This window comes from Balaenoptera acutorostrata, chromosome 1 (assembly GCF_949987535.1).
Source record: "Balaenoptera acutorostrata chromosome 1, mBalAcu1.1, whole genome shotgun sequence".
Lineage (NCBI taxonomy): Eukaryota > Metazoa > Chordata > Mammalia > Artiodactyla > Balaenopteridae > Balaenoptera > Balaenoptera acutorostrata.
In genome coordinates, this window is record NC_080064.1 from 109,584,016 (window position 1) to 109,611,255 (window position 27,240).

General features: G+C 48.5%; 2 protein-coding genes across 9 annotated transcripts; both read left to right on the forward strand.

The window, feature by feature from the left end:
• The first annotated feature begins 6,393 nt into the window (after positions 1 to 6,393).
• TARS2 (threonyl-tRNA synthetase 2, mitochondrial) lies at positions 6,394 to 17,363 on the forward strand. Of its 5 annotated transcripts, none has more exons than XM_007177989.2 (18): positions 6,394 to 6,541; positions 6,868 to 7,064; positions 7,379 to 7,502; positions 8,181 to 8,305; positions 9,083 to 9,200; positions 9,319 to 9,383; positions 9,638 to 9,716; positions 10,898 to 11,044; positions 11,234 to 11,332; positions 11,635 to 11,852; positions 12,331 to 12,493; positions 12,711 to 12,848; positions 13,030 to 13,107; positions 14,807 to 14,907; positions 15,118 to 15,219; positions 15,395 to 15,467; positions 15,956 to 16,070; positions 16,991 to 17,363. In XM_007177989.2, the coding sequence occupies exons 1-18, from the start codon at positions 6,476 to 6,478 to the stop codon at positions 17,137 to 17,139; spliced, it is 2,157 nt and encodes a 718-aa protein (XP_007178051.1). In that variant the 5' UTR covers positions 6,394 to 6,475; the 3' UTR covers positions 17,140 to 17,363. The 5 variants fall into 5 exon arrangements, 4 of the variants coding, with proteins under 4 accessions (XP_007178051.1, XP_057388344.1, XP_057388339.1 ...); XM_057532361.1 differs by lacking the exon at positions 16,991 to 17,363 and adding an exon at positions 16,819 to 16,982 and having other exon boundaries at positions 6,402 to 6,550; XM_057532356.1 differs by lacking the exon at positions 16,991 to 17,363 and adding an exon at positions 16,489 to 16,785 and having other exon boundaries at positions 6,402 to 6,550.
• A 406-nt stretch (positions 17,364 to 17,769) lies between these two features.
• On the forward strand, positions 17,770 to 26,993 carry ECM1 (extracellular matrix protein 1). 4 transcript variants are annotated; one of them, XM_007177990.3, is made up of 10 exons: positions 17,776 to 18,016; positions 19,187 to 19,249; positions 19,330 to 19,431; positions 19,537 to 19,614; positions 19,709 to 19,789; positions 20,910 to 21,232; positions 21,534 to 21,908; positions 22,423 to 22,643; positions 22,813 to 22,900; positions 23,328 to 23,808. In XM_007177990.3, the coding sequence occupies exons 1-10, from the start codon at positions 17,947 to 17,949 to the stop codon at positions 23,556 to 23,558; spliced, it is 1,632 nt and encodes a 543-aa protein (XP_007178052.1). In that variant the 5' UTR covers positions 17,776 to 17,946; the 3' UTR covers positions 23,559 to 23,808. The 4 variants fall into 4 exon arrangements, with proteins under 4 accessions (XP_057388369.1, XP_057388357.1, XP_007178052.1 ...); XM_057532374.1 differs by lacking the exons at positions 22,813 to 22,900; positions 23,328 to 23,808 and adding an exon at positions 25,263 to 26,993 and having other exon boundaries at positions 17,773 to 18,016; XM_007177991.3 differs by lacking the exon at positions 22,813 to 22,900 and having other exon boundaries at positions 17,780 to 18,016; positions 23,328 to 23,536.
• Positions 26,994 to 27,240: the final 247 nt, after the last annotated feature.

Sequence of the window (27,240 nt, forward strand, 5' to 3'; positions counted from 1 at the left end):
TTTGGTGGAGTGTTTTTTTATTTTTTTTTTAAGCCACAAAATCCTCAATGCATTTGTTTCAAGATGGAAGTGAGGATTTGTATGTGACTTGTCAGCTGTTGTTAACTTTAAGGAAATCTGTCTACAGCAGTAAATGAAGACAACAATGTATATATGTGATATAGTGAAACAAAAAAGACAATTCTGGTATTCATAACATGAAACAAAGGGGTTTTATTCTTTCTGTGTCTGTGATTTAAAACTCCGTGCTCTGACTTTTGTATTTCAACCTGAGTTTAAAAAATAAACAAGATTTTTTTAAAGAAAGCATAGCATAGTGTATCTTGGCAAGGACATGATTCATATGCAAGCAGAATATGTGAAGTTGTTACTAACGTCCTTGGTGCTCACTGTAAAATCACAGACAGAGAATCAGTGGGTGGGGGTCATGAATACACTGGTACCACTTAAAACACAGTGATACAGTATCAGAAATTGAGTCCTTAAGTATTTTGTAAGAGTTACTCTTCAGTCAGCTTAGATGAAACCTCCCTCCCTGCTCCCCTCTGCCCTCCCAAAAGTTGAGAATAACTAGAATTTGGTTTGTTTCCAGGGAAGGTAAAATGATAAGAGAATAGGCCTTTTATCCTTTCCTATCCCAGGAATACAATGTTTGTGATATATATGGTACAGCAAACCTATCTAGATAATGTGAATATGCTAAACTTCTAATTGCAAAATATTCACTATCAATCTTGAAGTTACTGGTTCATGCAGAATTAAGCTTCAGCTGTTATTGTTTTGAAGCCGCTGTAAATTACTGCTTTTTCCCCTTTTTTCTTCCCCTCCTCCCCCTCCCCCCTTTTTTCGAATGGGCTGGGGTGCCTGTTAAGATTAAAATTAGATATGTTGGATTGATATTCTCACGTGTTCAGTGTGGAAAACGAAACAAGTACATGCTTTAGAGGCAACAACAATGAAATCCTTTTGAAATGTGTATTAATATCATTTAATAAAATAACTAGTTCTAAAGGTTTGACATTTTTCTTTGAGATCTGGGGCTTTGACCAAGGGCCCCTGGCTTCTCTGGTGAGTGCACATAGGAGGGAATTTCTCCAGGAGTTGAAACTGCTGCTTTGTGGAACAGGCCTATGGTTGGAAAGACCTAAATTTTCTCCAGCAAAGACCCTACATGACTGTCCAGGGCTGAAGGTGAAACCAGCTACAGAATGCAGGAAGAAAAGCCTGGATATATCTCTGAAGATACAGTTGTATTGGCTTTTGGTCTAAGAGTGCATGGAGGGTAGAGGGGCTGGTGTGTGTGCCTGCACGGTTCTAAGGCAAACACAGATGCCACAGACCACCCGTCTCATCCCTTCCTTGTGACCACTTGCCCTTTCCTCTCTTCCAGCCATTCCTCTTTTTTTTTTTTTTTAATCTCTTTGCCCCCAAAATTATGTTTTTGTTTTCCTGTTTAATAAAGTATGGTTTCCTTTGTTGTGTGGTTGACTTTTCCCCTCTCGCACTGATGTTGTCCAGCTGTCGTCCCCTTTGACTTCTGCACTCAGTGTCACTGAAGGCAGTCTGAGCCTCTTGAGATCTTTATGGCCTTGTGGTTTTCTCTTTGATCCTTTACGAAATTCAATTTTGAAAGGGATGTTGGGTGGGGTGAGATCAAGATGTTCAGGGAATGGTTAGTAATGAAGTGGGCATACTGTATGGATGGTAGCTTGTGTTATGTCTTCAAAAAGTTGTACAGTTGTGAGTGAAGAAGCATTTTTAAAGCAAACATAAAATTGGGGTAGTGGTGATAGGGATCCTTCTGGCCAATTCTTTGCCCACATCTACCCTTCTTGCATATTGACAGTCTGTCATACAGAAGCTACACTCAACCCCTCTCTCTTAACCCCATCCATTTTTCATAACCCAGTGAGGCTTAATAAATGGAATGTTGGCTTAAGGGGTGAAGAGAGTTGCTGCGTCTAGACCAGGCTGGGTCACTGGCAGGATAGAATGCTCTAAATAGCAGCCTTGAATACGTGAAGCTACAGATGTGTTACCGGACACTTCAGAAATAGCAGCAGCCTAGGAACACACCCAGCAGGTAGGGTGTACCACTATGCTAGCTGCTTCTGGAATCTGGCTCACCCTTACTTCCTGGTCCCCAGTTGGGACCTTGACTTGCCCACCTGATTCCTGTCTCCACCCCAAGGAAGCAACAGCTTTTAGAATTCCTCATCGGCCTTTCTGGGCATGTTGAAAATACATAACTTCCCCAAAATTGTTCTAGTTAAGCCAATATGGTATAGAAGGAATGAGTTACCCCCTCATGTATGTAGACAGAATAACACAAACACTATCTGAATGGGTTTTAGGGTATTGAGGCGTTTCTCATACTTGTTTATGAGTAACTGTATGGACAAGTCCAGTCAGCTGCTGTTCACAGTTGCTGAGTAATAACTCATTGAGTCTGCATAGACAAAGCTGCAAGAGGGATACCCATAAGTGAGATGGCTCCTAAGTAAACATCCTGTTCTCCCCCCACGTAGAAGTAGAAAGAAGCACATAATGCTTTAAAGGAAAGGAGCAAGTGCAATGTAAAATTAAATATCAATTTCTGATGAACTGCTGGGGGAGGACAGAAGAAACCTTTAATGCTTAGTTACAAGTTTGAGGGGAAGGGGATAAGAAGGCTGAGATCTATCTAGAAACATATTACAGTTACCTTACGGTTCTATTATTTTTTTCCTGTCCTTTCCCTTTTGTTATCAGTGTGGCAAGAGTCAAACGTTGAGAACACAGATATGGGTGGAGAGGCTAGTAAGCAGTGCCAACAGAACAAATACAGGCTGCAGTTGTTTGTGTTTGACTGAAAAGGGTGTTGGCTAAACCAGTACACCCTGGATCTGCTGGGGTTCCTAGCAAATTAGATGTTCCAACCACATTACTTCCTTTCCCTTCCCCATTGGATCCCCTTCTTTTTGAGAATTAAGTCCTTTGCCACATAATTTGTGGGAAGGAGATAAGACTTGAAACTTCCTACGTTTTTCTTGGAGTATTTCAGTTGGAATGGGTAGAAAGGAGATGGGCAACATCCAGTTCCTTCTGTTTTCTCCTCCCCTGGCTAGGAATCCTTTGCACCCACATGAGGTAATACTTAAAGGTCCCATTTTCTAGGTAGCCAATCATTGTCAAAGGCAGTAGGGATTAGTGAAGTATTAATTTCAAATCTTGGTTTTTTGGGTAGTGGGCCATAGTTGTATGTAGTCTTCCGTAGATGTAGCTAGGGCCTTCTTTCAGAGTACTTTGCTCTTTGCTTTTGTGTGTTTTTTTTTTTTTTTTTTCAGCATCAAACTTAAGTTGGCACTGACTCCTGTGTTTGGGAGACTTCATATTTTTCCGTTGGTGTTGACCTGACCAACCAGGGTCATTTAAAAGGCAGGGTGGAGGTGGCTGTTTCCTTGTTTCTCAGACTCAAGAAATGTCTTGGGAAAGGGAAATGTTAGCATAGATTTTTAGGTGAGCCTAAGGTTTTGTCTTCAAAGTTCAATTTATCCCCATGCTCTGGGTAGGAAGCTTCCCCCTCTTGATTTATTCAGCAAAGTTGGCTGGACTTTCTCTTTGTAGCATCTTTAAAGCAAAGTTAAAGTTTGGCTGCGTCCTAGATCTTCATTACTAAGGAAGAAAAAACATTTTTTTTTAACCTAAACTCCCCACAGTACCTCCTGTAGGCTTAACCACTTGGCTAGTTCTTTGGGCCTCAAAAGCATTTGGTGGCAATGATGTAAACCTTTCTTTATGTATTTTACCTTCTTACGTTTCTCTCTTTTACCTCCAATACCTTTCAAAATTTCTTTGGTGCAGGGAAATTTTGCTTCTAAAAACTAAGATTTGGAGGTAATGTGTTGATCCTGATAACAAGTGGGAAATGTACTTTACCTTCAATGGAGAGAATTCTTACAAATAGTTTAACGTTATAAAAACAATACCTCCTCAACCAAAGCTTTAGCTAACAGGATGTCTATTCTAAAAGTGGAGTAAAGCTGAGAATTTCCCAAAATTGATTAAGGGTCTAGTATACCCTTTAATGAGGATTCCCTTTTCTCTAGACTTCTGTTAAATCTTCTGCCATTATTTCCTAAACTTTTCTTTTTTCTTAACCTTAGTGTGGTAGAGGATATTTGGTAAGATGCCTCTTTGCCTCTTTTCTTGGCTTTTTATTGGACCTTTCTCTCCACCCTATATTAAAGATCTCTTAGGCCCCAAAGGCTCCTAGAAGTGTACCCTGGAGAGAAAAAAAGGAGCTGTGCTACCAAACATGATGCATTATGATTATCCTGGTCCCTGAGAGACAGCATAGCATGGCAGAACACAGGCCTTGGTTTCAGACGGACTGCGGCTTGACTTGTCTGAGAGTCCTCTTCAATGTTTTAAAGGGAGCGTAAGAAGAGCTACTACTTGTCGGGGTTCTAGGAGTTAAATGAGATAGTGAATCATGGCACTTGGCACATAGTAAAATTCCGAGGCTGAGACATGCTAGTCATAGATCAAAATCACTGTGAAGAACCAGGGCTTAATGCGTTGGCCTTAGCTAGCTTGCTTTTGTCTGCTTGCTTGCTGGGTTGCTTGCCATACGGAGGAATGGAATAACTTGACATTCCTTCCTTCCTCCCTCCACTTCAAAACAGGTTACATAGGTGATGATATAGTAGTTGATTGATTGGCACTTCCTGAGCACTCAGCTCAGTGCATTGCACGCAGTAAGCAGTCAGTAAATGTTTGAGGGATGAGTGCCGGGAGCTACCATAACAGTGTAATCTACTTATTCCACCATCCCTCTACTATCCTTACAAGGTAGAATGATTGAAGAAGGTGTGTATCAGTATATCAATACTTTGGAGTTTCGAGTCAGTACAGTGATTGGTGCATTCTTAAATCAATAATTATTTATTGAGCAGCTACCAATTTGTTGCCTGCAATGTAACACTCCCCTGTCCCTTTTGGTGCAGAGCCATGGGGAAAGTTCTGCCTGTTGTCAGACTTTCTGAATGCCATTTAAAAATTCTCCCTACCTTCTCCCAAACACACACACACACACACACACAAGTAATCTTCCTCTTCCACAGTCTTGTTTATTTCTTTTTGTATTTCAGGGTGTCTAACATACCAGAAGATGGAGCCAAGATCCAGGGTGGTGCCTGTGACTCAGATCAACTGCTGCCTCTCTCAGAACCTCTGGAAACTTAGATTAAACATCTTTCTCTGACAGCTTTTCCTCCACAATCCTTGATAACATCACCATTGGAAACTTGAGAACCAACTCCAACCAGCCCCACCCCCAGGTGAGGGGACTAATGGGAATTACTGACAACCTCACAGCTGTCCCCAAATCCACTTCCCCTCATACTTTACTACATATCTGGTTGTGTTTCAATTTTTATTGTGTAAAACAAATCAAATATACCTAGTCCTGTGTTCTGGATATAGCAGGGAGAGGGAAGAGAAGGGATAAAGGAAGTTGAGAGCTAGGATGGGAATGAGAGGCAAAGGTCTTGTGTAGGAAGCAGAGAGCTAAGATTCTAGGGTCAGGCACTTCTTTCTGAAGTGAAGAGGGAATTGCATTGGAGTAAACTCTATTACCAGAGAAAGTCTGGTGTGGTAGAGGAATACAAGATGTGGATTCAGAATCCAGCGTCAGTGCTTACTGTTTGGCCTTAAACCACTTAACCTTCTCTGACCTTAAATTCTTCATCTGTAAGATTAAGAGGTTTCTAAGGTCCCTATTTAAGCACGATGAGTATGAAGGGACTCCAAGGAGTGCCCTCTGCAGATTTTTCGCTCTAGCCCCAAAGCAGTTATATTCATTTGTTCTCATAGCTTGTAGCTATTGTTGCCCATTACTATGTACCATGCAGTGTATTAAACGATTTACATAAAATTAACCTCAACAATTCAGAATGATAACTATTATTATTCCCATTTTATAGATAAGAAAATTGAAGCTTAGAAGAAATTAATTTACCCAAAATTACGTAGCGATCCAGGATTTACACTAGGTCTGTCTTGTCCCAAAGTCTATGCTTTTACCTGTTTCCTACCTGCCAGTGAAGACTACGTAAAAGAAAACTTAATGGTTAAAAGAAAATGACTACCCTTTCTAATCTGTTTTTCTCCCGCTCGCACTCTGGAGAATTTTCCTGCCCCTGCCCTCAAAGCCGCGGGATATCTTATTGCTACTTCGGTCTGAAACTGCAGGTCTCGGGAATTGCCCATATGTGTAACAGTTTAGGTCTTCCGGTCAGCCGGAACCACCCGCATCGCTGCTCGCGCTGTGTGGGGTGTACCTCTTCGGAGTTCCTGGAGGTGGTCCCAGACTGGAGTGGCAGCTGTAATAACCAATAGGCATGGACATTGTTGGGCCGGAAGCCAATGAGGAATCTGGCGATGGAGAAGCAGCGATCATTTATTTGAGGATGTAGGACGGGTCTGAAGGAAAATGGGGCTGTATCAGAGGTGGCGGCGGCTTCGGATCCCAGGGTTACAAGCCTGCGGGCTGCACACGGTGCGTGAGGTACCCAAAGATTCCGAACCACATTGGACCCAGCCCAGCGGAACCCCAAAGTGTAGGCTCTCAACCCAGCCTGACCCCCTCTACTCCCGCCCTGCGTCTCCAGACCCGGCTACCCTAGCCCTTAGATGCGCCATCTTTTTCCTGGGGTCAGCAGCCTGGGGGGCCTAGGGCTCCCAGCCTAGGACCCGTTATCACCCAGTCCTTTTAAAGACTAGGGATTAGGATCACGGCCACTTAAATGTTCCAATTTCCCACTGTCCCCAATCCCAAGAAGGAATGGTGGGACATGTGTTACCTCCTAACATCTTTCCCTGCAGGCAGCTGTGCCGACCCCTCCACACTGGTTGGTAGAGCGGCTTGGCCTTTTTGAGGAGCTATGGACTGCTCAGGTAAAGAGGTTAGCAAGCATGGCACAGAAGGAACACCGGACTATTAAGATATCACTTCCTGGAGGCCAGAAAGTGGATGCTGTGGCATGGAACACAACCCCTTACCAACTAGCCCAGCAGATCAGGTACCAGGCCCATTCTTTACCTACCAGAATAATCCTTCTATCTCTGTACTTCCTCGATTTGAGCAGGGAAAGAGCTCTGTATGTTTATTCCATTCGCATCAAGACAGCTTTTCCTGCTGATTCCTTTTTATCTGCATTAGTTTCATAGTCTCTGCCCTTCCTCTATTATGCATCGGGGAAAAAAACGATAGGTTCTTTTGCTCTGGTAACACGTTTCCCCTTTCAAGTTTGGAGTTGCTAAGAGATTAGTCCCTCTCTACCCCTTTGGATGGTAACCTTGTTTTTCTCTTTTTCCCCATCCCCCACTGCTGAAGTTCTAAACTGGCAGATACTGCAGTGGCTGCTCAAGTGAATGGAGAACCTTATGATCTGGAGCGGCCCTTAGAGACAGATTCTGACCTCAGATTTCTGACATTCGATTCTGCAGAGGGGAAAGCAGTAAGTTTCTTCCTTATCAGGGATACAGTGGCTACTAAACTAAGAGATGTTTAAATGAGCACTTCTAGCATTTATTTCTTTTGCCTCAGTTTCTCCATTTGCAGTTGGGAGGGAGACCTACCACAGATTGCTTGTCTTGATTATTCCTGGCTAAGCTGGAAACTTAGGGTGAAAGTTTTTACTTAGCCTGGGTCTATTAAGCAGTGATCATTGTGCTAATGAAAGGGAGAGATATAAAGTTGAAAACAGAGGATAATAATGCCACGTTAGCCCTCCAACTCTTCAGACATGCATTATAAGTCATCTGTAGCATATATTTAATTTTAATGTGGCTTGCACAACCGAGCACATCACCTGGCCTCATCTTCACTTTTTTATGTCAGCTTGGATGGCATGAAAACTGACTAGCCTCCTACTATGCTCTAGAACCAGAAGCACTGAGGAGTGAGGCTTACTCTCTTCTGTGCATTGCTTCTAGTGGCCTTCTTTCTTTTCTATTCAGTTGTTTCTGTTTTCGTTTTACTTTTTACTATTTAGTGGTCACCCCAAAGTCAGGTTCCCCATTTTGTGATAGTTATTCATACTGGTTTCATGCCAGCTTCTCTGAGGAGAGGATCCGAGAGCTAGGGGCTAAAGGAGAAGGTTATGAACTCATGAACTCCTTTCTTGTGAACCCAGGTATTCTGGCACTCCAGTACCCATGTCCTGGGGGCAGCAGCTGAACAACTTCTAGGTGCTGTCCTCTGCCAAGGTCCAAGCACAGGATGTGGCTTTTACCATGATTTCTTCCTTGGAAAGGAACGGTGAGTAGTGCAAGGAAGGAGGAGAATGATTCTGGGGTGGTTTCGTTTTCAAAGATTTCACCATATTTTACTTTATTTTTCTGTTTTTTTGAGCTATAGTTGACAAAGTTGTAATATAAAGTGTACACGTGGTGATTTGATGCATGTATACATTGTGAAAGGATTCCCACAATCGAGTTAATTATCACATGCTTTTTTTGTGTGTGTGAGAATGCTTAAGATCTGCTCTTAGCAAATTTTACTTATGCAATACAGAATTTATCAACTATAGTCACCATGCTATACATTAGTTTCTCAGACCTTATTCATCTTATAACTGAAAGTTTATACCTCTTTCCTGGGGTGTTTTCTGAGACCTTTTTCTGGGGCCTCAGGCATGTTAAGTTTGGAGGAGAAAGAAAGCTTGGGGCAGGTCCCTCCATGCCTCAACTGTGACATAGGTACCACTTTCTCCACTAGTCCCTGTCCTTCCTTTTCTAAATCTGCTTGAAACTTACCTTCTCTAGCTTTTATGAATTCTTCAACTTTTACTTCATCCCTTATTACTGTTGCTCTAGTTTTCTTTATCCAGATTGCCTGCACACAACATTTAATTTCGTACAGAGAGCTTTTGCTCCAGCTGTAAACTTTGTACCTGATTTCCTATTTGTTTTCCCCTAGTCTGTTTGTCTTTGCCAATAATTTTAGATGTTTTTGGAAGGCAGGATTTCATCCCCTGGCCAACACCCAGGTGATGCTCCTTAGAGGATGGAAGCCAACCAACCCTCATCTTTCCAGGACAATCAAGGGCTCAGAGCTGCCTGTTTTGGAACGGATTTGTCAGGAACTTGCAGCTGCTGCTCAACCCTTCCGGAGACTAGAGGCTTCCCAGGATCAGCTTCGGCAGCTCTTCAAGGTGGGGTGGAGACACACAAGTTTAGGAGGATAATCTAGAGACGTGAGGGAAGGAGTGGCTCTCTCTCAGGACTTCTTCGTGGGAATAAAGACTTGTCTTCACTCTTCCCTTCTTCCAGGATAACCCCTTTAAGCTTCACCTGATCGAGGAGAAAGTGACAGGTCCAACGGCAACAGTATATGGGTGAGAGCTGTCAAGATTGAGGGAAACAGGGAGAGGTGGGGATGCACTAAAGAAGGCCAGAAATGGGATAAGGGAAAGAAGATAGAAGGTAATCTGTTGCTCCCAAAAAAGAAATGGGAATTGATTTTTATCTTCCATTGCTTTCTCTGTGGAATAGTTCTTTATGTCTCTTTCTGTCAGCTAAACACCCTAGAGGGAGAATCCTAGAAGCTCAAAAACCTGGAAATCACTAACTGGCCCCTTCTTTCTCCCAGGTGTGGTATGTTGGTTGATCTGTGCAGAGGCCCCCACCTTCGGCATACTGGACAGATTGGAGGCCTGAAGCTGCTAACGGTCAGTTGTGAGGGCTGGGTTAGGTTGAGATTCCTGTTTTCACTGGAGTGAGCTGGGGAATGGGAAGGTGATCCTCTCTCTCAGCCCCTTTTCTGCTCTGATAGCTAAGGGGGGAATCCAGAAATAGAAAGAAACTTTGTCCCTGCCTTTTAGAAATCCCCATCTGATGACAGATACTGGACATCCTGCCAGGGCCCAGAAGCCAATTCCGAGTCCATAGTCAGACATTAGCACTAAGGGAGATGGCGAGGGAGGGCATGAACAGGCTGGACACGGTCATGTAGGGAAAGCTCCTGTGGAGAGAACCAGTGTGGAACACCATTTGACAGGCACAGAGAGAATACTCTGAAGTCAAAGGCCTGCCCTTTCTGAAAATATTGCTCCTGGGCAAGGTGAGCTATTAGTTGGAATAGGAGCAGGGAGAGAGGGGAGAGGCAGATATGCAGAGCAGAAAACCCTGGACTGAAAACCTAGGCATCTGCTATTAGTCCTGTCTCTGCCATTGATGAAGTATACGGCCTTGAGTAAATCTCCTTACCCGTTTTCCCCATCTATAAAATGAAGCTGATTCCTGTCCTACCAGTAAATCGACATCAAAGAGACAAAACCAACTAACACAAGAGAAAGTGAGGAAAAGTTAAAAGTGCTATAAAATGCAGGCTGTTTCTTATTAGTACCATACAATTGTTCAAGGAAAGAACAAGCAGAGGCATTTGAATTTCATGGATCCAGGAATAGGACCTAGTGTGGGAGACTGAGTTTTCTAGCAGCTGTATGGGAGATTGATAAGGGGATGGATAGACTAATATTTGACCAGAACTTAGGGTTACTTCCCTGAGCAGTCATTGATTAGAAGGGAAAGGAACAAAGTACACGGGTGCTGGTAGGGCAGTGATAGTGAGAATGGGGACAAAAAGAGGTGGCAGGGTAAGGTTAGAATTCAGCAGGACATATGTAGAAATCAAGGCTCAGGCACCTCCAGGGTGGTAAACATGGCAGGGGGTATCTGGAGGATGGCGGTGGCCATCCTCCCGGTGGTGATGGTGGGAAAAGTAGAGAGAGAGATGAGATGGGATCGTTGTCAAGTGTCATACCTGTGATGCTTATGCTCAGAGTATCATATGAGGATTGAAAGAGAGGTTGTTCTCATCTTCCCTTTGACTCCCTTTGTCCTCCCACAGAACTCATCATCCTTATGGAGGTTTTCCGGCGCCCCAGAGACACTGCAGAGAGTGTCAGGGATTTCCTTCCCCACTGCAGAGGAGCTGAGGGCCTGGGAAGAGTGGAGGGAGGAAGCAGAGTTACGGGACCACCGGCGCATTGGGAAGGTACAGAGACTGGGAAAATGGGGGCAGGGTGGGGGTGATGATAAGGGTTGGAGAGAGATGCAGGAACCTGACTGTGAAGTTGAGAGTAGATTCGGAATCCTGCAGACTGAGCAGCTTGGTCAGTTATCTCTTCTGGGTTCCCAAGCCCCCGCTTCCCCGTTGAAGTGACCATTGCCGTCCCGACTCCAGGAACAGGAGCTCTTCTTCTTCCATGAACTGAGCCCCGGGAGCTGCTTCTTCCTGCCTCGAGGGACAAGGGTGTATAATGTACTCGTGGCTTTTATCAGGGTAAGGAGGACCCATGTTCAGGGGAAGGAAGACTGGGGAGGGACTGAGGGCCTAGAAGAAGCCAGGTGTTAGAAGAGGGGGATTAGAAGTTTAAACGTAAATATCGTAAAGTGCTAGTAACCTTTATCAAGGGCCTAGAAATGTGTGGTCTACAGTGAGGAGCATACCGAGGGAGGATGGTGCTTACTAGGTTGTAGCTGTGCTCAGCATGACCTGAGGGCCCAGAAGAATCACACAGCCGCCATCCTGCCTCCTCTCCCCCCAGTCACTCTGGCCTTCCATGTCTGTACCCTCCTCTCTAGGCCGAGTACACCCGCCGTGGTTTCTCGGAAGTGAAAACCCCCACGCTGTTTTCTACGAAACTCTGGGAACTGTCAGGGCACTGGGAGCATTACCGGGAAGACATGTTTGCCCTGCAGCCCCCAGGCTCTGACAGCCATGCCGGCTCCCAGAGTGACCACTCTACCAGCCATCCCGCAGACACGCTCGCCCTCAAGCCCATGAACTGCCCTGCGCACTGGTGAGCTGGCATCCAGGAGACCTGGGTCCTCCCAGGGCTAGGGCTAGGCAGCTGGGTTACTAAATACTAAGTTGTAGAAAACTTGGAATCGTATTGGAACACCTGATTTGAGTCTTGAATCTGCCCTCTAGCTCACCATGTGAATTTGGGAAAATCATTGCACCTCCCTAAGCCTCAGTCTCCTCATGTGTAATATCAAGGGTTTGGAGTTGCTGTCTAACGTTCTTCTTTCAGTTCAGTGCCTATCACAGAACAGGGGCACAGTAAGTGATGTCTGTTATTGTTGTTACTGAGATTCACTTTTGAACCAGGCAGGGCCCAGATTGTGATGAGTGGGATTGACAGGACTCAGGCATGCCGAGGCTGGAGAGCATGTTAGCTGATGGTGCAGAGAAGGGAAGCAAGCAGCCTGGGCGGAGGAGCAGTCTTCAGGGGCTAGTTTTCCCTGTGGCCCTGACTCCTCCCCACCCCAACTCAGCCTGATGTTCGCCCACCGGCCCAGATCCTGGCGAGAGCTGCCCCTGCGACTGGCCGACTTCGGGGCCTTGCACCGGGCCGAGGCCTCTGGCAGTCTTGGGGGACTGACCCGGCTGCGGCGCTTCCAGCAGGATGACGCTCACATCTTCTGTGCACCGGATCAGGTGGCCCTTCCCCAGCTCCACCAAAGCATTTCTAAGCCGCCTTGCATTCTCCTTGTGAACTGCCAACATTCCTGACCCTCAGTTGCCCTCTTTATATATGATAATTTAGCTACATTCTATCGCAACCTTTCCTTTATGTTTTTGCCCTCTTTTCCCCAAACTACCACCACCCCAGAGCTCTAGCTAGCACGCAGCTCACCTGCCCTTATTCCCCCAGCTGGAAGCAGAGATCCGAGGCTGTCTTGATTTCCTCCGCTCTGTCTACACTGTCCTTGGGTTCTCTTTCCGCCTGGCACTGTCTACCCGGCCATCTGGCTTCCTGGGAGAGCCTTGCCTTTGGGACCAGGCTGAGCAGGTGAGCAGGTGGTAGGGAAGCAGAGGCAGATAAACCAGTCTCTGATGGAAGGAGAGGGGAGATGGGAATCAGGGTCCCTGGCAGAGGCATGTGCTGAGAGGGTCACTGTGGGGGACTAAGGGATCTGTTGTTCATAAAGTTGAAGATGACATATTCCTCTCTTGTACCCTTTCCTCTGAAGGTCCTTCAACAGGCCCTAGAAGAATTTGGAGAACCCTGGGACCTTAACCCTGGAGATGGTGCCTTCTATGGGCCTAAGGTAAGCTGGGGACCGTGGTTAGAGTCTTATTTATTCCTTTTTTTGTTTTGTTTTATTAACTGTTTAATAGATACGAAGGAATGTTTTTAAATTTGTGTAAGATATAAAGAAGAGCAGTACATCTCCTGCTCTCATGGAACTTAGGTCTGGTGAGGGCTCTGGGAGGTAAATAGGGTGTTTCAGCACCGTGGGATCAGTGCTGTGTAGGTACTAAGGGGGCACGTTACTCAGGAGGGTCAGGAAAGGCTTCCCATAGGAATCTCTTTCCGATCTGAAAGGTAATCGTTGGCCAAGTAAAAAGGTGCTTCAGGAGGGAACGTTGTAGGCAGAGGCTGGGGCGAAGAGTAAAAACTCACACGGCAAGTTGGAAGAGGTGAAAGAAGTCGGGGAAAAAGGACTGTAAAGTGTCTGCTGGATTTAGTGAAAAGGCTGTTAGGTTTTGAGGGTCCATTTTTCAGTAAAGTGGGGACTGGACGTGGAGTCAGAAGTGAATGAATGAACCTAACACTTCCAAGAACATTGGCTCTTATAGAGGCAAAGGAGAGTAGCTGGCAGATCCAAAGAGATGTTGATGAAGGGAGAGACTTGAGAATGTTTAAATGCTGTGATGAGAGGGAGCCTGTTTGGGTCAGGGAGAAGTTGAAGTTGTAGAAGGGGTTTCAGTAGAGGAAAGTTTCTGGGGAGTCTTGAGGGGTGGGATCCAGAGCCCTCCACAGAAAGAACCACCTGTGCTGTTGTTCAGGGGGTAGAAGGAAAGGCTTGGGGGTAGGTGCCAGGATATTTATAGGTGTGGTGACAGAAGTTGAGACATTTTCCTATCTCATGATACCAACTATCAGAATTCTCCATGAGATAGGAGGCAGGATCATTTGCTGAGATAGGATTGGGGAATAGGAGAGTTGTCAGTGAGGGGGTTGAAGATGGGAAGAGAGGAGAAAGCTTGAAAATCCTTGAGGAGAACGACGCAGAGCTGATTAGGGCAGCCAAAGGATTGCAGGCAGCAGCAAGGGTTCAGTTGAGGTTCACAACAGCAACTTGCATCAATCGCTGTTTTTGCGTCTGTGGTGTGTGGCGTGCTGGGCAGCACTGGGCACTTCTGTTCCAGGGCCAAGGAAGTGGGAGGCGAGGGTGCCACCAGGGTGGGGTTTTGTCATGTGGATGTGACAGAAGAACAGTGATACCAGGGAACCAGGGACAGTGGTTACAGCTGCATGGGGAAAGAGAGGTGGGAGAGGCTGAGAGGCCTGTGAATGGGAAGAAAAATGAGGAGTTAAGGAGCCGAGAGATTGAAGAGCCATTAATAGGAATAATTGTCGAGCTGGAAGGACAAGAGATAGTAATCAGAGCAGGTGTCTGATGGACTGTTTCAGAGGCACAGCCATTCTGGGCGGTGACAGCATGAAGGATGTAGCCATAGTGTGGGCGTGGATGAAGGTCTCTGAGATGAGGAACTCAAGGAATTGAGAGGCCAGGGTGAGGATGGGCCATTCATGTGAATGTTGATGTTCCCTAATAATACACCACTATTAAGCGGAAAGAGCCACCGCCAGAGTCTGCAGCGAGTGACAGACAGCACGATGCAGCTGGGTGACACGTCTCTCCACACAGCCTGGGATGTGGCTAGGTAGAAGGGGGTGGCATGCGTAATGGAGGATACTGGTTCTGGTTTCTCTCATGTCCTCCCTTCTGTCTCCTCCAGATTGACGTGCACCTCCGCGATGCCCTGGGTCGGCCCCATCAGTGTGGGACAATCCAGCTTGACTTCCAACTGCCCCTGAGATTTGACCTCCAGTACAAGGGGTACAGAACCTTGTCCTGTCCCCTTTTCCCTTGGCCCATGGAATAGGTGGAGGACAACTTCCCTTTCTGCCTTTGACCCTAAAAACTCAACCACATCCTCCACACCCTCCCTTGCCAGGGCTGAAGATTCTTGGAAACTGGAAGGTGATCTTGGGTGCACATTGTGTGACACTTTTCCATTCCATCCGCCCCCCCGTCTTTCCCTCCAAGGCAGGCGGGGGCCCTGGAGCGTCCAGTCCTCATTCATCGAGCAGTGCTAGGTTCTGTGGAAAGGATGTTGGGAGTGCTGGCGGAAAGCTGCGGGGGAAAATGGTGAGACCTCTGACCCCCGATGCCTGTTCTGGCCCTCAAGCCAGGTAGTGCGTGCTCCACATCCTGGCTCCCTTCAGACTCCAGCTTCTGTTTCCTTCTAGAATCTGCTCCCTGCAGCCACACTTGGGGTCTGAGCCAGGATAAATAATTTGCCTTCCTCTGTTCTCTCAATCAGGCCACTATGGCTGTCACCATTCCAGGTGGTGGTCATACCTGTGGGGACTGAGCAAGAGGAATATGCCAGGGAGGTGAGGAGTTGGGGGTGAGGCTGGGGGCCAAAGCAAGACTAATAGGGAGGCTGGGGACGAGCAATGGGTAGCAGAGGCCACATGGGGTAGTGAAAGGGGCACGGCACTTGGAATCACAAGACTGGACTCAAATTAATAAATGTTAAATGCTGACAGCTGAGCACTTGGCACAAAAGGGGGCTTGCAGAAATGTTTGTTTTATTTTTCCTCTCTAGAGAGAAGTAAGGATATGGACAGTACTAGAGTCGAGCAGCTGGTTGGGCAGAGTCCAGGGAGGCCTGGCTCCAGGAGGAGACCGACAGGGAGGCTGGGGGGCTGGGGAGAAGCCTCAATGTAGAGAGTGAGGAGGGTTTGTCCCTGAGAAGGGAGAGCCTTGAGGCAGAGGAAGGAGGAGCAGATGGGGGAGCTTGAGGAAAACTGACATCAGCCTGTTCCAGCCCCTCAGCCTTCCATTAAATCAGGTTCCTGTCAATGATCCTCTGCCCCAGGCACAGCGGAGCCTGCGAGCTGCAGGACTGGTTGGCGACCTGGACGCTGACTCCGGACTGACCCTCGGCCGGAGGATCCGCCGGGCTCAGCTTGCCCACTACAATTTTCAGTTCGGTAAGACCGGGTCAGCACAGCCCTCAGAGCCTTGCACTCTTCCGCTCGGCCTGTATGTTGTTCTTTCCTGTCTACTACGTTTGGTCATCCGTGTATTTGGGTAAATTGCAGCTCGTTACCTGAGCTGGGCAGGAGCCAGGATTCAGAACTCCTGAGCCATTGGGCCCTAGGCTCCTTCACCCCCTGACCAGCACCTCTGACCCTCAGAACAGTTTTCTTCTGACCCCCACCCTAGCTCTTGGTGTCTGTTAGTAATTAGCCAAGGGAGCATCAGACAGGAACAGGAAGGGTTAATAAGGCATTAATTAGTTAGCTTTGCTTATTCTAGACCTAGATAGAGTCAGCCCTAAGGGATGAGGAAAAAGGCCTTAAGAAAAAAAGTCTAGGCCTACCTTGCTCCTTTTTTTCATTTTCCAAGGTTCAGAGCTCTGTCTTGAAGGCAAGGAATAGGAACGTCTCAGCCAGATTACCTGATTCTCTAGTTATACACATCCACTCATCCTGCCAGCCTTGGAGCAAGCTGCCCATGAGCCCGTGGACTTGCACGTGTGTCATCCACCCTGCCACCCTCCCCTTTCTGTAATGTACACACACACACACACTCTGTCTCTCTCTCTCTCTCTCTGGATCTGCTTCTTGATCTGTTTGTCTTTCTTTGGCTGACCCTACTATCTCTGACCCCTGGGCTCCTGAGTGGAAGTGATAAGGCATGTAGGAGAATGTCTGGAATATTTCTTTATCTCCTCAGGATGACCAGGGAACCTGGAGAGCAAGAGATAGCTAAATATATCCTTTCCCGGAACCATGTCTGAGCTCTGCTCTTCCTAAAGATTTCGGTCTCTCACATTTCTGCATAGCAAAAGGAGATATCCTCTGGATAAATTTGCCCTGAGATTCGCAAACCTCCCCTCTTTCTGCAGTGGTTGGCCAGAAAGAGCAGAGTAAGAGAACAGTGAACATTCGGACTCGAGATAATCGTCGACTTGGGGAACGGGACTTGGCCGAGGCTGTACAGCGGCTACTGGAGCTACAGAACACCAGGGTCCCAAATGCTGAAGAAATTTTCTGAGCTTTTGTGTATAGATGTGGCAAAGACCTGTAGGAGCTATCAGGCCCCCTTAACACGGAGGGGCCCAACCTAACTGACAATAGTCTGAAGTTCCCCAGACCCCTCAGAACTCGTGTGGAGGCATAATCTGCTGTCATGGAAAGAGATTTGGTCTGGGGGAAGCTGTAGCTGTTTGGATGTGAGGATAGTGAAACTAAAAATAATAAACTTGAAACTACTGGGAATGTGTCTTCATCTCTGACTCCTGATGGGGACATAAAAGGGAGTTTGACTCTGTCTCCCGCTGTTTTGTCCTAGGGGATTGGGGTAATTGAAAAGGGGCAGCCCATGGCTCTCACTGGTTGGGGAGCTCCCTGGGATAGCTGTCCTGTTCCCCTGTCTAAACTCCTCAGTGCCCTGTTTCCCCAGCCCCAGTTCAGCAGGTTGTCAGATCCATTCTCCAAAGAAGACCAAATGGAGAAATTGAGGCACAAAACAAAGTCTCAGACCTCTCTTGCTCCAGGATTCTCAGAATCAGTTTCTCTTGGGGTTGGGTTCACCATTCTTCTCAGTCCTCTCAGGAGACTTCAGGGTGTGTGGGAGGAGTGTCTGCCAGAGGAGGAGCAGCTGGGACTGAGTCACGGCAGGAAGCTGAGGAGGGCGGTAGCTATCCCCAGATAGACTATAAAGAGGAGAAGGAACCAGCCCTGAAGTTCACAACAGCAGTAACAGTAACTGGAGAAGCAAGTTCCCAGCAGCGCAGCCCTTCAAATCGGATCTGCCTGAGAGGACCTACTTGGGTGGCCGTCGACCAGTTCTTGCCCCAGGATGGGGACCACGTCCAGAGCAGCCTTGGTCTTGGCCTGTTTAGCTGTTGCTTCTGTAGCCTCTAAGGAAGGTGAGTTGGGGTCGGAGCCAGCACTTGGAAAGGGGGCCTGGCCAGCATGGGCCTGGGGCCTGGGTCCAGCCATCCCGGATGGCTCATCACCAGCAAAAGGGTGCCCCATTTGGCTGCCTGTTTCTGAGCAGGCCTGTGGTGGGCCTAGGCACTGGAGCCTTTAACCAGGGAGGGGAGCAGGGGTACAGAAGGAAAGGGGTTCCTAGAGATTGCTGCCAAGAAACACATATTGGAGTCAAAACGGACAACTGCGGGGGTGGATAGATTCACAGAGTGAGGGGCCTGATGTATATGTGGCACCTATTAGCCAGAAGTGAGAAGAAGAGGAGCTCCCAGGCTGCTCAAAACCAGTTTACTGACCCAGAGAGCCTTGACTGACTCCCTACCTGGTTAGGAGAAGAGAGGGCATCATCCATCTACAGGGGACCAGGCACAGCCACTCTCTAGCTCACACACACATTATCTGCTTAGATACCAAACAAAATGTTACTGTGGGAAACTATTGCAAGAGTGTCATAGATCTAATCTATCTGGAAGACCCTGTCTTGTCCTTCCCAGGTCCTGGTCTTTGGTGACTGCAGATCAGCTACAGGTGATTCCTTTCCCTGTGGCTGTGGCGTGAATTGCCTCAGGAGTCCTGAACCATCCCAGTTTCCCAGGTCCTAAATTGAGACCTGAACTAAGGGGGATCTGAGACTAGCCGAAGGGGAGGCACTTCAACTTCTGTGTGGGCTCCTTACCAGAAGGCCCAAAGATGTTTAAAGGGCCTGTGGTAGGCAGGAGGGTGGAGGAGATGGGCAGGTGAGGCTCCAGCCAGTTCAAGGTCTGGACTGTGGAGAGAGCCCAGAAGCTGTAAGGGAAAGACACTGACACAAGATTAAGGCCTTCCTTCCCAGCTCCATGTGTCACACTCCCTTTAGGCCTGGACTTGGGAGACCCAAGGCTTTGAGCGTGGTAGAGGTGAGGCTGTCAGATTATCACACCCAATCGGTCTTGACCAGGTGTGTTTTGGGGGTGGCTTAGGGGACGTGGGGCAGGAGCAGTACAGAGAGGCTTCTGGTGTCTTGGTCATCTTTTCTAAGCTCTTAACCTCTACTGCCTCCCCTTCCCATGCTCAGGGCCAGGAAAGGGCCCCTCAAAACCACCCCTGACTCACCCTTCCTCTTCCAGACATCAAGGCTTCAGGGCCGAGGGAGCTGGGGCCAGTGCACCTCACCCACCCCCTTCAAGAAGGTAAGAGTTTGGGGGAGTAGCATGGGATTGGGGCTCCAGGAGGAAATGCAGGCTCTGACCATCTCCCTTCTTGCTGGTAGTTGGCTATGCTGCACCCCCTTCCCCACCTCTGACCAGAGCTCTCCCCATGGATCACCCTGACACCTCTCAGCATAGCCCTCACTTTGAAGGACAGAGTGAAGGTAAGTCTCAGTTGCACCTCTAGGTTTCTAGTCTGACTTACTTCCTGATCTTCAGAATGGGAGGGGAAGAAGGAGTGGGCTACTTACACACTCGGCTTTCTGTAGTACAGCCATCTCCATCTCAGAAAGCCATCCCTGTCCAAGAGGAGCTGCCCCCTCCCCGACTCCCTGTGGAGAAGAAAGGTGAGTGCTTGCCCTTTCCCTCACTCCCACCCACTGCATCTGGCTGACATCAGCCTGATCCTTGCTCTTTTGTGTCCTCACCCCTATCTTGCAGGGGATCCGCCTCTCCCTCAAGAGGCCGTCCCCCTCCAAGAAGAGCTATTCCCTCCCCAGGTCCCTATTGAACAGAAGGAAGGTAAGTGACTCCTTCCCCTCTTTACCCTCCTGCCTACCCGTGGCTGACAGCATGGGCTTTGGGGCTTCTGCCACTTACTAGCTGTGTAATAACCTTGGGTAAGTTACCTCTCCAAGCCTTAGTTTCTTTATTTGTAAAATTGGGGAAATAATACCTATTTTATAAAATTGTAAGATTACATGACACAAAAGTAGCATTTATTTTCACTTCTCTATTGAGTTACGTTTTTTTTTTAAAGCATATGCTATTTCTTTTTTAAAAAAATTTTATTTATTGATTGATTTTGGGCTGCGTTGGGTCTTTGTTGCGGCACGCAGGATCTTTGTTGAGGCATGCGGGATCTTTCGTTGCGGCGTGCAGGTTTCTCTCTAGTTGTGGCATGCGGGTTTTTCTCTCTTTTCTAGTTGTGGCGCATAGGCTCCAGGGCACATGGGCTCTGTAGTTGTGGCACGCGGGTTCCAGAATGCGTGGGCTCTCTCGTTGAGGTGCGCGAGCTCAGTAGTTGTGGCGTGCAGGTTTAGTTGCCCTGTGGCATGTGGGATCTTAGTTCCCTGACCAGGGATCGAACCTGCATCCCCTACATTGGAAGCGGATTCTTTACCACTGGACCACCAGGAAAGTCCCTCTATTGAGTTACTTTTTATGATTGGGAACTGGCCTGTCTTCTAGAGATGCCCGTCCCAACATGAATGTTTTTTACGCATCTCCTTCTACCCCAGTAGACCCATCTTTCCTTTATCAAGAGATGACCTTCCAATCTAAGCAGAGAGAGAGTGAGTGACAGCTTTAGTCTGTCCATCCCCCAGCTTTAATGCTCAGACCCTGGTCGGGGTAGTGGGGTGGGGGAGCAGGTATTCTGAGCCTTGGGAAGCAGCACAGGGAGCAGGCGTGATTTGGGGTCAGGGAGCTATAAGGGTGACACCTTTCATGACTCAGGTCTCTTTTCCTTTTGGTCAGTCATTCTGAAGTTAAGAGCCACGAATTCATTTGTCCCCTTTTCCTCTATATCTTCCCAACACTTTCTCCTCAACCCCAACTTCTTTCAATCCTCCCAACTCAATCCAGCCTTTCTCTATCCCTCTGCATGTTCCCCCTTCCCACTCTGTTCTCCCCATTCTAGAAAAGCTGGCTCGCTTCATGGACCACAGCCCCCCAGAGCCTGAGTCTTGGAATCCAGCCCAGCACTGCCAACAGGGCCGATACCAAGGGGGCTGGGGCCACCGGCTGGATGGCTTCCCCCCTGGGCGGCCTTCTCCGGACAATCTGAACCAGATCTGCCTTCCTAATCGTCAGCATGTGGTGTACGGCACTTGGAACCTGCCACAGATTGGCTTTTCCCACCTTGTTCGTCAGGGTGAGACCCTCAATTTGCTGGAGACTGGATATTCCCGCTGCTGCCGCTATCACAGCTACACAAACCGCTTGGACTGTGCAAAAGTCATGGTAAGGGTTGGGCTCTTGATCCTGGGGATGTCCTTTAACCCCCAGACAGTATGTGTGTATTTCAAGGACTAGAGGCCTAAGCCTGGGTATGCAGGAACCTCAGGTCCCTTTCATTGGCCCTACCTTGGGCCTCCTCATTGTGCCAGAAGAGCAGGGGACAGCCTCTGCTTCTTTTTTATTTTTTATTTTTTTTGCCTCTGCTTCTTTATTATCTGCATACCCAGGGTCCTTTTTGGAGCCTGGGAGGAAAACAGGTATGTGGAGAGTGGGCTACCAGGCTGATCTACTCCTCTTGCTCTAGTGGGAGGACGCAATGACCCGGTTCTGTGAGGCTGAGTTTTCTGTCAAGACCCGAGCCCATTGGTGCTGCAAACGTCGGGGGGAGGCTCGATTCTCCTGCTTCCAAGACGAAGCTCCCCGGCCACACTACCAGCTCAAGGCCTGCCCCAGCCACCAGCCTGGTATTTCCTCGGGTCCTGAGCTGCCTTTTCCCCCTGGGCTACCCACACTGGACAATATCAAGAACATCTGCCACCTAAGACGCTTCCGCTCTGTGCCACGCAACCTCCCAGCTACTGACCCCATCCAAAGGCAGCTGCAGGCTCTGACCCGGCTGGAGGGGGAGTTCCAGCACTGCTGCCAGCAGGGGAACAACCACACCTGTACATGGAAGGCCGTAAGTGGGCATGCCAGCATCCTGAGAGCCTGTCTGCCTGCCCACCTGTCTCTGACCTCTGATCCCACCAGCCTATTCATCATCCATGTACCTACCCCCTGTGAGCATGCCTGCCCATTCATCTGCTTGTGAATGTCCGTCCATCCACTGTGTTCTTCGTCTGAGTCTGTTCATCGTGCACCTTCATCCTGCACTCCTGGCCTCGTCCACCGAATCCCCTACACATGTACCTGTCTGCCATCCATCTGTCCAGCTCTGGCCTCACCCGACCCTCTCTGTCTACCGTTCCAGCACATCTCCTGTGGCCAGCTCCGAACCTCATCTGTTCTTCTCCCCTTCCACCTTCCCGATCCCATACATCCACAGCTGCCTCCTTGCCCTCTGGTTCTTTGCCCTTCCCTTTTGGCACCTGGGGCTGAGAGTCCCTCATCTCATAGCGTAGGGCAGTGAGGGAAGCAGTGGGTCAGGAGGGCCAAGTGTCCAGGCTTCTGATTTTCCTTTTTCTGGCCCACAGTGGGAGGATACCCTTGATAGCTACTGTGATCAGGAAAAGGCTACAAATACCCACCACTACTCGTGTTGCCACTACCCTCCTAGCCCTGCCCGAGATGAGTGCTTTGCCCGGCAGGCTCCCTATCCCAACTATGACCGGGACATCTTGACCCTGGACCTCAGCCGAATTACCCCCAACTTCATGAGTCATCTCTGTGGAAATCAAAGAGTTCTCACCAAGCAGTGAGTCTTGCCCAGTTCTTCCCCAACTCTTTTCCCTTCTCCAAAACCTCCCTTTTGGGGCACCCTCTGGGGCACTCTTGGGAAGAGCAAAATCATGGTCTGCAAGCACCATTTTGATGCCTGGAGACACCCAAAGACCCTGACCCCTACCCGTTTCCCACCAACATAGTAAGCAGATTCCTGGGCTGATCCAGAACGTGACTGCCCGCTGCTGTGACCTGCCGTTTCCAGAGCAGGCCTGCTGTGCTGAGGAGGAAGTGAGTGTGAGGGCAGGGGGTCATAGTCTCCAGAGGAATGCAGAGGAGGGGAGTGAGAGGGCTGGAACGGCAGGATGCCCCTTTTTTTAGTACCTCAAACCAGCCCACTGAAATAATGAGGACTACTGGGGAGATCTTTTTTCTTGGTTCCAGGAGTCTTCACTCCTGACCTGACCTGCTCCCCATCTCTAAGTGCCTATTATGCCTTCTCTGGGCCTCTAGCTTCTGGCATTTCCAGTTGTTCACATCTGTCCATCACAAGCAGTCCAGCTGTGAAAGGCAGCCTTGTACTCTCTCTGAGCCCCAGAAGGGATCTAGGGAGAGAGCAGTAGAAGCTGAGGGAAGGGGGACTTTGGACATCCAAGTAACCAGGCCTGACCTCTGACAACCCTCCTCCCCTATCATATCTGCTTTACTCCGTCATCAGAAAGCCGCCTTTATTGATGACCTGTGTGGTCCCCGACGTAACTTCTGGCAAGACTCTGCCTTCTGCTGTAAACTGAGTCCTGGGGATGAACAGATCAACTGCTTCAACACTAATTATCTGAGGAATGTGGCTCTAGTGGCTGGAGACATTAGGGATGCCAAGGACCAGGGGGAGCAGGGCCCAACTTGGGGAACAAATATCAGCCCCACCCCTGAGCCCAAGGAAGAGTGAGTCACCCCAGAGCCTTGGAGGATCAGATTGGGGGACCCCGCCCCACCCCACCCTCCTGGAACACTCATTACAGTAAACACCTCTTGGATTTGGCCTCATCGTGTCTGTTGTCTCACACAAACACACCCTCCTAAGCCTGCCCGATTTTCTTCAGTGTCTGGCCCCTGAGGCCCACTGCCCCACCCCCACTAACTGAGCAGAAGTCTTTCCACAGGCTTTGTTGGGACCAAAACTAAATGGTTTAACTTCAGTATTTGTCATTGAATTTATTCACACATTTAAAAGGAATGTCACTTTGTTAGTTGGCTATCAGGATTCAGAAGTGGAAAAGATATGATTCATGTCTTTGTTGAGCACCCAAAATGCACAGCCCTGCCTGACATTTTGTAATCTTCACTTTTGATCCTTGGAGTCCATGTGTTTATTCATTCAGTATACATTGACTGAACTCCTGTCGATGTGCACTGTGCTAGACTGCAGGATACACATTCGGAAAACACACAGTTCCTTCCTTCAGGTTGCTCACATTCCAGGAACCTAGCAGGTGTGATAAGTGTTGTGGTACAGGGCTGCCAGAGTGCCAGTATGCTCGGAGCACTTGATAACCAGGCCAGAGCTGGGAGTAGGGCCGGGGGCAGTAGGGGTGCACCAGGGAAGGCCTCTGCAGGGGTGAAGTCGGAGCTTCTCCAGGAGAAGTAGAGGGTACAAGGGGCAGGTACGGACCAGGCGAAGGGGCAACTCATGCAGAAGCACAAAGGCTGAAAGGACCTGACTGGTGGTTGTTCCTCCCAGATGAGGCTGGAAAGATGAGCAGGAGCTCATCACGAATGACTCATCTGCCCGGCTTAAAGGGCATCTTGGCACCTCTGCCCGCTAGGGCACCGGCGGTTTCAAGCAGAATATGTGTTCAGATTTGCCTTTTACGATGTCTAGTCGGCAGCCAGCCAGGCAGGAACCTGGGAGGCCAGTTCGGACAGTGTCGTGCCAATGCCTGAGGGGAGGGCGCCGTAGCACCCAGACTGGAGCTAGACCACAGGGTGGCGGGACCCTGCGGCCCTTCGAGGTTGACCACAGGAAACCGGAGCCTCCAGGGTGGAGCTGAAAGAACTGGAATGAAGGCTTAGTCCCGTGGGGATGAGTCCTCTGTGATTCTGCTGCCTGCACAACTTTCCAGAAAGCAGGACGTCCCCGGCCCAGCTTATGGAGGAAGAGGGTGAAACAGGGACTGCCGTCCTTCCCCAGCCGGGGACTAGATGAGCCCCAGCAGCTCTAAAACTGACACCCGCCGTTCCCTCCGCTCCTCCACCGCCTTTTATTTATTTACTTACACTTTGCCCGCATAGCAGTTTTTAACTCATCAGTGTCTTAGCAGCTCCTTCGCCTGTCCGTCAGCACGGGGGCCAATGAGCGGGCGAGAGACACTCCGTGCCCCGCCCCTGCGACGGCAACCCGGCCAGCGCGCTTGGGTAGCGCTCTCGGAGGGCGTCAGCTTGTATGCGCGGACGTCTGGACCATTTCTGATCGCCTCTGGGCGCCAGGGACCGGGCTGGCAGAGGCAGGGCTCCCTCTTTCCCCCACACCGTCCGCTCGTCCGCCCTCGGTGTACGGGTCCAAACCAGCTCGCGGGGCGGAGCCCCGGCCGATGGAGGGACGGGCGGGCAGCTCCACCGGCAGAGGCACCACTAACGGGCTCTGTCCCTCCAGGAGCTTCCCGGAGATGCTTTCGTACTGCGTTTGCAAAGCGCCCCGCCAAGTCTGGAGAGGGAGTCCGAGACGCGTTGGACCACAGTCCCAGCCCCGAGGAGTTTACAGTCTGCCGGGGAGGAGAGGAAGGAAACCAGGAAAGCAGTAGTAAGCAGCTATCATGAAAAAAATATCAAGTGCTAAATAGATATAAGCATCAAGAACTGAGCGTTAAAAGAAGTAATTATCTGTAGGAATCGGGGTACTGTTAAATGGAGGAGGTGGCTTTCCACAGAGCCCCGAAGCATGGATAGGATTGCTGTTAGTTACCAAATGGTGAACGTGTTAACATTTATGGCAATTCGTGGTATAGAAAAACTTAAAATATATTAAATTCTATACAGTGCTGTATGTCAATTATATCTCAATAAAACTGGAAGAAAAAAATAAGTAAGATAAAATGTACTAAGTTCAGATAAAGGAGTCAGAGACCCTAACTACTTGGAGGGGCCGGGAATGCTTTATGGAGGAATGCAGGCTTGAGTAGGATTTTGCTGGAAGGGAAAGGGAGGATGAACAAAGCACTGGGTGTATGCAAAGTTCAGCTAAAGTAAACAGAGTATATGTTTTTGTTAAACAGAGTGCTAAGTATTCTGGCTATAAAGAATATTAAAAAATCGTCCTCAATGAGTTTTAGCTCTATGGAGACTTGAATATCTAATGATAGATATTCTCAGGATTCTTTGGGAGCCACCTAGCCTGGCTTTCAGGTAGGTCTTCTGGAGGAGGAAATAAAGCAGGAATTGTGGTTGGTATATTTGAAGAGCCACTAAGTAGTAAAAATAGTGTGGGGGAGTAGCTAGGCATGAGGTTGGAAATTTCAGACTTTCTGGAAGCTCTTGAAACACGATAGAAGTCACGCCAACTTGGGGATAAGCACCTATAAAGGGTTGTAAAAGAAAAGTGATGTGAACAAATTTATTTTTTAAAAAGATAAATTAGGGCTTCCCTGGTGGCGCAGTGGTTGAGAGTCTGCCTGCCAATGCAGGGGACACGGGTTCGAGCCCTGGTCTGGGAAGATCCCACATGCCGCGGAGCGGCTGGGCCCGTGGGCCACAACTGCTGAGCCTGCGCGTCTGGAGCCTGTGCTCCTCAACAAGAGAGGCCGCGACGGTGAGAGGCCCGCGCACCGCGATGAGGAGTGGCCCCCGCTCGCCACAACCAAAGAAAGCCCTCGCACAGAAACGAAAACCCAACACAGCCAAAAATAAATAAATAAATTAATTTAAAAAAAAAAAGATAAATTAGATGGACAGACAGGTGGATAGGAGTAGATGAGCTGGAGAGAGGGTGGAGACCCGAACCTGTTCAGAGGTTGAAATTGTAATTCTTCAATATTAATAAAATTGAGAAACTCTGATATCCAGAACTTTGTTAATGGTAGAGAGGATGAAAAGGGAGGGGACATCTTTTAAAGACATTTAGGAGATGGGATTGACAGAACCTGTTTGCTACAGGAGATGTCTAGGAAGACTCCCAAGTTTGAGGTTTGGGTAAGGATATGCAGGACGAGGAGCAAGTTTTACAGGAGGATGATAAGAGTTCAGTTTTTGAGTCCTCAGTAGTTAGTGTCCTTAGTGAAAAGCACCTTCAGGAGGAAGATGTCAAAAGCCAAATTCTAGGGAATTGATAGTGAATGGGAGGTGAAAAAGAGGAGTCAGCATGTGTAGCCTGCTCTTTGAATGTCCTTCTAGACACGACACTTGGAAGTCCCTTAGATAGCACAAATTCAGCTTGTTCAAAAATGAATTCCTCTGGGTATATGGGGAGATGTGAAAAAGAAAATGTAGCAATAAGTGACCTGTAGAATCTAGGTGGTGGACATATGGGTGTTCACTATTCAATCTGTCAACCTTTTTCTGCATTTTTGACATGAGCTCATCATCTCTACCCTCCAACTATCCCTACCCCCTGTGAACCCCATCTCAATAAACAGAAC

Excerpts from the sequence above, each read along its gene's own strand:
- TARS2 (XM_057532347.1), top strand. The coding sequence starts at position 6,476 with ATGGGGCTGTATCAGAGGTGGCGGCGGCTTCGGATCCCAGGGTTACAA. Across the intron at positions 8,306-9,082 it reads TTCTTCCTTGGAAAGGAACG|GACAATCAAGGGCTCAGAGC; the intron begins GTGAGTAGTGCA and ends TCATCTTTCCAG. Across the intron at positions 9,201-9,318 it reads AGCTTCGGCAGCTCTTCAAG|GATAACCCCTTTAAGCTTCA; the intron begins GTGGGGTGGAGA and ends CCCTTCTTCCAG.
- ECM1 (XM_007177990.3), top strand. The coding sequence starts at position 17,947 with ATGGGGACCACGTCCAGAGCAGCCTTGGTCTTGGCCTGTTTAGCTGTT. Across the intron at positions 19,250-19,329 it reads CACCCACCCCCTTCAAGAAG|TTGGCTATGCTGCACCCCCT; the intron begins GTAAGAGTTTGG and ends TCTTGCTGGTAG. Across the intron at positions 19,615-19,708 it reads ACTCCCTGTGGAGAAGAAAG|GGGATCCGCCTCTCCCTCAA; the intron begins GTGAGTGCTTGC and ends CCTATCTTGCAG.